General features: G+C 55.6%; 2 protein-coding genes across 5 annotated transcripts; both read right to left on the reverse strand.

Moving 5' to 3' along the window:
* Nucleotides 1-3,540: 3,540 nt before the first annotated feature.
* Nucleotides 3,541-6,360, reverse strand: C10H17orf49 (chromosome 10 C17orf49 homolog). Of its 4 annotated transcripts, none has more exons than XM_063112064.1 (6): nt 6,254-6,360; nt 5,973-6,067; nt 5,261-5,362; nt 4,381-4,571; nt 4,065-4,169; nt 3,541-3,818 (listed from the first exon to the last, which is right to left on the reverse strand). In XM_063112064.1, the coding sequence occupies exons 1-6, from the start codon at nt 6,272-6,274 to the stop codon at nt 3,814-3,816; spliced, it is 519 nt and encodes a 172-aa protein (XP_062968134.1). In that variant the 5' UTR covers nt 6,275-6,360; the 3' UTR covers nt 3,541-3,813. The 4 variants fall into 4 exon arrangements, with proteins under 4 accessions (XP_062968134.1, XP_062968133.1, XP_062968135.1 ...); XM_063112063.1 differs by having other exon boundaries at nt 3,541-3,822; XM_063112065.1 differs by lacking the exon at nt 5,261-5,362 and having other exon boundaries at nt 3,541-3,822.
* A 234-nt stretch (nt 6,361-6,594) lies between these two features.
* Nucleotides 6,595-8,379, reverse strand: RNASEK (ribonuclease K). The gene is made up of 3 exons (XM_063111000.1): nt 8,173-8,379; nt 7,397-7,473; nt 6,595-6,988 (listed from the first exon to the last, which is right to left on the reverse strand). The coding sequence occupies exons 1-3, from the start codon at nt 8,248-8,250 to the stop codon at nt 6,847-6,849; spliced, it is 297 nt and encodes a 98-aa protein (XP_062967070.1). The 5' UTR covers nt 8,251-8,379; the 3' UTR covers nt 6,595-6,846.
* Between the last annotated feature and the right edge of the window lie 133 nt (nt 8,380-8,512).

Genomic DNA, 8,512 nt, shown 5'->3' on the forward strand with positions numbered 1-8,512 from the left:
AAATTTTGAGGCTTAGATTAGATTGTTGGAGACATGAAATTCAACTTGGAGTTATTTTAAAATTATTTTGAGGTGGAATATAATGAGAAGCTGGGAGCAGGTTTGAAGGCTTTCTGTGATTGGGGGTACCGGGAGCTGGGGAGCAAAGTTTTATATTTGAATTATTTGGAAACACTTTGAGAGAGGGATATTCCTGTGTATGCATGCATAGCCATGAAGCTTTTTCCAGGGGGAGAAACATGGTGAGGGCCCCAGGGTACGGGACTAAAGTTTTGGGGTGTCTTTATTTGGGGGTATCTAATCATTCTTTGGGTGCATTTGGTGAAGCTAAGGGATGGATCATAATATGAGATTGATTAGGGGTACATTTAATTTGGAGCATGATTCTGGTTTGGGGTGTCTTTTGCTTATAACTCTCTCACCCAAGATTCAAGAAATTTCTTTAGTGAACCCCCAAATAAGCCCAGGATTTGAAGGGAGAAATTTGGAAAGGACATGTTGTCTCCTCTTATAACTATGTGGCCTGGATAGACCTGAGGCAGAAAAGGTGGTTTCAGACTCTGAACCCCAGTTTCTCAAGGGAGCACGCCTTAGTTTGGGGGAAGGTGGAAGAAAATGGGGTGTCTCTTGGTAAAGCGGACACCCCTACCAGGGCAGTACTGTTGGGAACTGTGGTGAAGAGAGGTGGTGGTGGGGTATAAGGAGGCAAATTCTTGTACCCTGATTTTCTAGGGTAAGAGCCCCAAACAGAAAGCAGAGAGAGGACTGGGAGTGTGAGTGAGATGAGTGGGGGAGGGGTTCCCAACGGCAGCAGGGGCTAGAGGGTAAGCCAGGCCAGCTCTTCACGCCTGGGTCCCTGCTCTCTTCGGCTCTCCTCCCCTCTCTCCCTCCCACCGCCCACCCCCCCAACCCAAGGAAAAAAAGCTGCCTGTGCAACAGCAATGGCAGATTCCAATCCTCCAGGCTTTCCTAAACCACCACCGAAAGCAGCCAGGGGGGAGGGGAGGGGAGGATCGGGCTTTCCTGCTCCCTTAAGACAGGGGCAATGAGCTTGACCTCCTGGCCCCTAGCCCTTTGAGGAGTGCCCCCCGATCTGGAAGCCAGGTGTCCTGGACCCTAGCCCCCGAGCGGGGGGGCCTGGAGAGACGGGGAGGAGGAAGGAGGGAGTGACTTCCAAAATTGGCATCGGGACAGAGCAGGGCTGGCGGGAGGCAGGCGAAAGATGGAATTTTCCTGAAAAAACGGGGGTATCTGAGGACCCCAAATTTGGAGATCTAGTCCAGGACCGTCCTCCCAACATCCTAGATTTTTTTGGGATTTTTTGAGGGCCCCGGGACCCCTCTAGATGGGGTGAGGAATGTAGTGTTGGGGGAATCTGACTGGGGCATTGCAGCTGCCTCTCCCGCCGAGTTGGAGACGGATGGGCTGGGACGTGTTTTGGGGGGGTGTCCCCAATTCTGACTGGGAGTGGAGGAACCCCCTCCTGAGCTCTCTTGTGGGGGTCCCCCCTCCCCAAGTCACTCCCCAGTCCCTGAGCCAGCCGAAAGGAAGGAGGCCAGCGATGCGACTGGGGCGGCTCCTTTCTCCTGCACCCCAAATGTGAGGGATGCACCCCAAATTTTGCTCCTTTCAAAATAGGGAACCAGGATCTCAGGGGAGAGTAGCTGAGGTAAGTGGGGAGGAAAGTGTCCCCTGTTTTCAGGAGAGACGTGGCGGTTGGGGGGGAGGTTTGGAGGTGCGTGTTGGGGTGGGGTTGGGCTTTGTCAGTCTTGGAATTGGGGGGATGGTTGGAGAGGCTTTCTCTTATACCCCTAAACTGCAGACCCCCAGATGGAAACCAAAGGCTGAGATCAGAGAGCCCCCCAACATCCCCAGCCATTAGGGTAGTGTTTGATTTCTCTTTCACCCCCACAAAGGCTCTGCCGAGGGTGGGAGCTGGGGGCAGTTGTGCAGTTTGGGGGCTAGGGAGGGTGGTGTGAGGAGCAGGAGGCCTTGGCAGAGTTTGATGTAGGACAGATAGGGGTTTGGGGAAGGGGAATGGCATCCCGGGGGCCTTAAAATATTGCTTATGTACACCACCTTAGATCTTTTTGATTGCTAAGAGTTTTGGGGGTGTGTCGGGAGGGGGGGCAGTAAAAGGTGGGATAGGATATGGGAAGATAACTTTTGGGTTTTAGAAGATATTATTTTGATTTGCAGAAGGGATTTTGGCCCTTGGATTTTGCTTTCTAAGGGGTGCTTTTAAAAAATCAAGTCCTGGAGAGGAGAAAAAGGCTGAGGAAAGGCCTAGGGTGGGGGGTGGGGAGAAGCATGTTTGTCTCAGTTAAACGTGGCTCTCTGGGGTGGGCCTGCCTGCCTGGGCCTTGTGGCTGAGCTGATGGAGGTTGTTGTGGGGTGGGGCTCAGGTCCTGGGGGGCCATGGGGAGTGGGAACAGTGCTGGGGGTTGAATACCTGGACCCCGGGTCCAGATGGCCCTCTTCCTGGGCCCTGGTGCTCCCCTTCCCCCTGGCCTCCATTTCCTGCCTTTGGCCTCCATCTTGTGGCAGGCCCAGGGCCCAGGGCGACTTCCGGCCCCCCTCTCCAAACCGTGTTCCGGCCCCACCACCTCTGGACTGCCAACTCCCAACCCTGCTGTCCTTGGCCCTCTGTCTCTTCTTGCTTTTCTCTTGGGTTCTGACCCAGGGAGGGGAAGAACGGACACGGGAAGCCTCGGGTCCCTGCCCTTGCTGAGTTGGGAGGCAATTTGTTGGTCCCCTCCAGTCATTCCCTATTTCCTCCACCTCTGACCCCACCCTAGGGCTCCTCGGAGCTGAGTTCCTACAGAGGGAAGATGGCTCCAATCTTACTACACTGAACTCATTCCCTAGGTCCCTCTCTCTTCCCACTTGCCTGCTCGACTCCTGTCCTTGGTTCCCGGTTTTCCCCAACCTTTTTGGGGGCCAAGTTTGCCTTTAAGCCTTCTCTATCTCCCTGCTCTTGGTGGTGATGGTGGGGGTCTTCACAGCACTGTCTTGTGCTCTTGCTCTCAACCCACCCCAGTCCTGCTCCCGCCCCAGCAGCACACTGTGGTTTGTACGGCACTGTGGCCACGTCCAAACCACACTGTGGTGTTAGAGCGAGGGTGGGGGAGGCACCGCTGAGGCTTGACCCTGGGAGGCCATCCCGGAGAAGTGACACAAAAGACATCTGGGGCCTTGTGATGAGCTTCTTGTGAGGTGGTGGAAGAAGGTGGAGGGATGAAAGCACGGAAACAGCCCTTCCAAAATTCCCAGGGTAGGCTCAGGAATACTGACTGCCAGAGACCCTGGGAGTAAGTTCTGCCTCCAGAGAGCAAAGTGGAGTCTTTGTTGCCCACACCGAGCTCCCCTGGCTCTAGCAGCACAGAAATATTGGCACCGGGAAGCGAGTCTGCCAATATTGGCTGTGCTGCTCCAGGCAGGGTGGCGAGAGCTACAAGGAGGGGCTGAGCCCCTGATGGCTGAGCAGAGAAGAGGGAACAGCCCTCTCCTGTTAATAATGTTAAGGTGACGGCACCAAACTGAGAGGGAAATCTTTATTGAGTTCTGTATAAAAATGTACATCAGATAGAGGTCAAAAGGGTGGGGGCTGATGCTTATACCGGAACATCAAGGTGGACAGCCCCAGCAGCCTTCTGATCCTCTCACTCAGGCCTTGCTCCGAGTCCCAGGCGATCCACAGGTCCAGGGTGAAGCGAGAGGTCAGAGGTGGAAGGCTCAGCGGGAGAGTAGAGGAGGCTCAGCGGGAGAGTAGAGGAGGATCAGCAGAGGTCATGAGAAGGCCAGAATCCAGGGTCAGGCTGTCTGGAACAGAAAGTAAATTGGCCGAGATGGAGCGAGCCCCAAGTATACTTTCAAGACAACTCCCACTTCCCCCAAATATCCTGCTACTGACTGACCCAATTCCCCGCCCTGTGTACAAGAGTCCCTTCTCTTCCAAAGCCTCTGTACAGGGGAGGGGCTCCTGCTGAGACCCTCCCCTACCACTGAGGTGAGCACTTCCTCCCCCACCCCTTCAGTTGGTGTGGGAGGAGGAGGACTCCTACCCTGGTCGAAGTTGAGTTTCTTGGCTGGAGGAGTTTCTCCTAGCCCTTCAATATCCACCAGGTCACTGTTGGCATCCGAGTCATTCAGAGCACTGAGTGTCACATCTGGTAGGGGGGCATAAGCTAGGTTCTAGGTTCCCCTGACTGCCCCTCCACCTCCCCCAGCTTCACAAAGCTTCATGCTCCTCCTCCCCCTCTCTGGAAACCTCCACAGGGAGAGGAAGAGAGATTTCTCCTTCCTTGACCCGGGCCCAATTTTCTCACTGAACCTCAGATGGGACCTTTAATCCCCAGGCAGCAACTCCACAGCCCTCACCAGCCTTCTGTTTCTTTATGGGGGTGCCCCCAGCCTCAGGGACACTGGAGCTGCTGGTTGGAGGGGCAGCTGGAGGAGGCGACAAGACACCAGATGCCACCTTCTTGGGCCCTTTTTTGGGGGACTCAGCTCGAAGGGGGATGCCAGAGTCTTCATATACCTTGCGTTTCACAGTGGCCTTTATCTGAGCCCTGAGGAAAAGAGAGAGCAGGTTAGGAAAAGAGTCAACAGAGAAGCTGAGGGAAGAGGCCGGGGGAGGGGAGAGGTGGGGGGGACGGAGTGGGAGTTATGGGCAACTCTGAAGGAATTCTGGGACCTCCTTCATAAGAACCCAGGACAGGGCTCCAACCCATTGGTAAAGTTCTAATTTTCCTGCAGCTTTGCATTCAGGGTGGATGGTGTGTGAAGAGTGGACTCCCTGAACTAAGTAGTGGGAAAGGCCTATCCCCTAATTTTCTTCTGGGAGAGATGTATGGATGTGGAAGGCCACCAGGTAAGGCTTGGTAACTTATAGGTAGATTGAGATTTACTAGTAGATCCTGATCAACTAGTTCAGAATCACAGTATCCCTGAAACACTGCAGTAGAGTCTCAAAAGATCTATAAAAGTAACCAGGGAACTCCCATTAACAAATACAATAATTGAGTATCTCAGGCAACCTAAAATCAAATTCTTGGAAGATCCTGATTACCACAGCATTTTAGGAACTTCTGACCAACTGTGACAATTCTTACATTCCTTCAGTCCTCAAGGGGATGCTAACAAAACTGGCAACAAAGTAGGAAAGATGTTGAACTGGGAGTTCTGAGGAAGATGGAACAATGGGTAAGGAGGAAAACAGCTGCCCACCCCCCTTTCTCTGCCAGCCACCCTCCCTCACACTGTCCGTTCCTTGATGACACAGCTGATGTGATTAAGATCGTCCCCAAATCGCTTCACAGCAGCCCTCAGCATCTCTATCTCCGTCTCCGTCCACTTCGCACTGTCAGAAGGGGAGAGGGGTGATAGCAAAAATGGGAGGAGGGGTGTGGAGTCAGCCCACAGGTTATGCATTCCACAGCCAACCAACCGCCTCCTCCCAACCTACGGAGCCCCTTCCACGGATCCAAAAAGAGGTCTTCCTTTAAAAACAAACAAAAACCTCTTAAGGCTCCGGGAACCCTGAGGACCCCCAACTACGTGCAGTCGCAACCACTACCACCTTAGAGCACTTCTCTCCCCCATCAACGTGAACGTTGCTGTAAACAGCTCACTGAAACCTATTCAACAAGTGGGGGCCTTGCAAACAGAAGCCCTGAACGCAGTCTGCAGCAGTGAGGGAATGCCAGTGAGCTGGGGCGGATGCTGGTGGCGGTCTGCTGGCTCGCAGCAGGGTAGAATGGTGAGATACGAGTCCGGGTTACGGGCCTCGGTCTGTATTTTCATCTGCCATTCATTCGCTCACTCAACAATCATTCATTCAACCCCTACTCTGCGCTGTGCCAGGCACAAAGAGAAACTAACATCCGTCCCTGCCCTAGAGAGGGTCCGTGTCTGTGACTGAGTCCAAGCGTCCGCTCTCAGCGTCCACATCGCAGCCCGGGCTCACGTACCCCGCGGGGGAAGAGTCGGCCACGGGATGCAGCTGCATCGTCAGCTCCCCGAGCTTCGTGAAGGCGGCGCCCGCCGCGGAAAAGATCTCTCCGACCTGGGGGCGGCGCAGCGTTACGGGGGGCCTGCGCGCGCCCCCCGCGCCCTCCCGCCCGGAGGCCCACGCCCCACCCCCGGCTCGGCTCCCGGCCGCCCCTCGTCCGGAGCGGAAGAGCCGAGAGCTAAGCGGGGGGCCCGCGCTGCCGTGTCCGCGAGGGAGCGCTGTCCGCGAAGGAGGTCGAACCTTTGTGGACGCTGACGTCATGGCTCCACGCTCCTCACGGAGACGGTGCCGCCGCTGCCGCTACCGCACGAGCCGGGACCAAAGAGCCTGGCGACCGAACTGCTCTGAGCCCCGCGCAGGAAGTCCCGCCCTCCCCGCAGCTGATTGGCTCCCACCCTGCCGCTCCCCGCCCCACCTCCCGCAGTCCCTCAGGCCTCCTCGGCGCGCCAAGGAAGGGAAGACACCGCCTCACTTCCGGGCCCCTTCACTCCACTTCCGTCGAGGGGCCAGGCTTCCCGACTCAGAGGCCGACCTCGGGCTTTACCCCATCCCCGCTCCGTCACCCAAGCACAGACACAGGCTTACGAGAGCAGTTTCTCTTTATTGTGGTACGAGACGTAGGCGAGGCGGCTGCAGAGACAAGGAACGGCCAGCCCCGGGCCCCCCCCTCCAACTGGGGCCGAACGCCAGAGATTGGAGGGCAAGGGATTGGGTCTCTCGCCAGGGAAACCCAGTCCCGCGGAGGGCGCCAGAAGGGGTGGGACGCGACCTGGGGAGGGGCTGGGGAGAGTCTTTAAATAGAGGGGTGCGGGACAGGGGAAAGGGACCGTGTCCTAGCGCACCATGTATTCCTTGCGCTTATTGAGCCGAAGTTGGCAGAAGGAGAAGCCTCCGAGGAGGAGGTAAAGGCCCGCCGCGATGAAACAGTTGTAGCTGACTTGCTCATAAAGGTTGTATATGCTCTGGGGACCGTTCCTGGGGGTGGGGATTAGGCAGAGAAGTGTCAATGGCAGCCGACATTGACTGAGTACTTACTATGTGCCAGGCACTACTGTAAGCACTTTTACTTATGGTATTCAATTTTCTTTACCACTGTATGGGGTGAATTACAGTACCCATTTTGCAGCGGTGGACTGAGGCACAGAGAAGTAAAATAACTAAAGAGGCCACACCTAAAGCGGTGGGTTTAGGATAGCCACTGAGGTCTTACTCCCCAGACTGCTCCTAAATACATTCTAAAGACAGCAGCTCTCCTCTCCCACTACCCTAACTAACCTCGGGGCCCCAACTATCCAGCCTCCTAAACATAATTCTGGCCATAGGCCCAGCCACCTCCCATCTACCTACCCACCTACCCCGCCTCCCCCACCGAAAGATACTTACTCGAAATCTTTCTCCGTGAAAGGAACATCCTCAATTAACACAGCGGAATGGACATTGAAAAATATTCCAAGCATTATCTAAAATAATGGAAGGGTAGGTTGTTGAACTCAGGCACCTGACCTCCTGGTCACTCCTTAAACCCTCTCCATTTCTAGTGTTGCCACAACACCCGGGAATTCTGAGATTAACCAGAAAGAGCTAGGACTAGAGTTGTTGCTGCTAGATTCGGACTCCGCCTCCTGGAATAGAACATGAGGTGGTAACATTGACAAGGGGCTGGGGCAGGGGCACGAATAGTGAGCAACCCGTCTTTCCCAGGAACCCAGATTGTCCTCTCCAGAGGCGTCATTATCATGGGACAAGGCGGAAGAAGTAAGGGAGAATCCGCACTTCATATTATTTCTTCTTGAAGTGGGGGCGGGCAGCGTGCTGGGGAAAAAAGGCCCAGCTCCCCATTTCGGGAACAAGCACTCCCTCTCCCCGCTATCCTCCGTTCAAATCAAGTATCTCTCAGGAACCCACCTCTTCTTTTTCTTAACTTGAAGGCTTTCCGGATTTACCAGTACCGGCTCCCATTCAAGGCTCCAGCCCCAGCCCCCTCTCTCCAGTTCCTCATTTTTCAATCTCAGTTCTGTCTCGTTCTCCAGTGCTCAGTTAATCAAACGACCCCTCCGGCCTGCCTGCTGCTTTCTCAGGCCTGGAGTTACCTAGCTTCCCAACCTTCCAACCCCGGGCCCCTCAGGCCCTCTCCGATTCTCGCCGGGTAGTCCCCTCACCAACATGATCACTCCCCAGGCGCTGAGGACTATGCCGCAGGCAGCCAGCTTCGGCCCACAGCACAGGAGCGACGCCATGAAGAAGGGTGTCGGGTATCACCCAACTATGAGCCAGGTGGGAAGGCGGTGAGGAAGTCTTGGATGCTGCCGGGGCCTGCAAGCTGGACTTGGGGGCTGTCGCGGAGGATTGTGGCGGGGTGAGAAGGGGGCGTGGCCTCCGGCTGCAACCATCGGGCCGGGGGACGGCAGGTGGAGAACGCTGGGCTCCTCGGGTCCTCTCCGGACTTGGGAGGGAGATGGCGGGGTCTGAAACCGAAGCAGCCCTCCGGAAGCCCTTCTC

This window comes from Cynocephalus volans, chromosome 10 (assembly GCF_027409185.1).
Source record: "Cynocephalus volans isolate mCynVol1 chromosome 10, mCynVol1.pri, whole genome shotgun sequence".
Classification (NCBI taxonomy): Eukaryota; Metazoa; Chordata; class Mammalia; order Dermoptera; family Cynocephalidae; genus Cynocephalus; species Cynocephalus volans.

What these genes read in the sequence shown, in the direction of transcription:
- C10H17orf49 (XM_063112063.1), bottom strand. Translation starts at nt 6,274, where the DNA reads ATGACGTCAGCGTCCACAAAG. An exon ending in GCCGACTCTTCCCCCGCGGG is followed by an intron (nt 5,363 to 5,972) that starts GTACGTGAGCCC and finishes CCCTTCTGACAG; the next exon opens with TGCGAAGTGGACGGAGACGG. An exon ending in GAAACTCAACTTCGACCAGG is followed by an intron (nt 3,823 to 4,064) that starts GTAGGAGTCCTC and finishes TTTCTGTTCCAG; the next exon opens with ACAGCCTGACCCTGGATTCT.
- RNASEK (XM_063111000.1), bottom strand. Translation starts at nt 8,250, where the DNA reads ATGGCGTCGCTCCTGTGCTGTGGGCCGAAGCTGGCTGCCTGCGGCATA. An exon ending in CCTGGGGAGTGATCATGTTG is followed by an intron (nt 7,474 to 8,172) that starts GTGAGGGGACTA and finishes CCATTATTTTAG; the next exon opens with ATAATGCTTGGAATATTTTT. An exon ending in TTCACGGAGAAAGATTTCGA is followed by an intron (nt 6,989 to 7,396) that starts GTAAGTATCTTT and finishes CCCCACCCCCAG; the next exon opens with GAACGGTCCCCAGAGCATAT.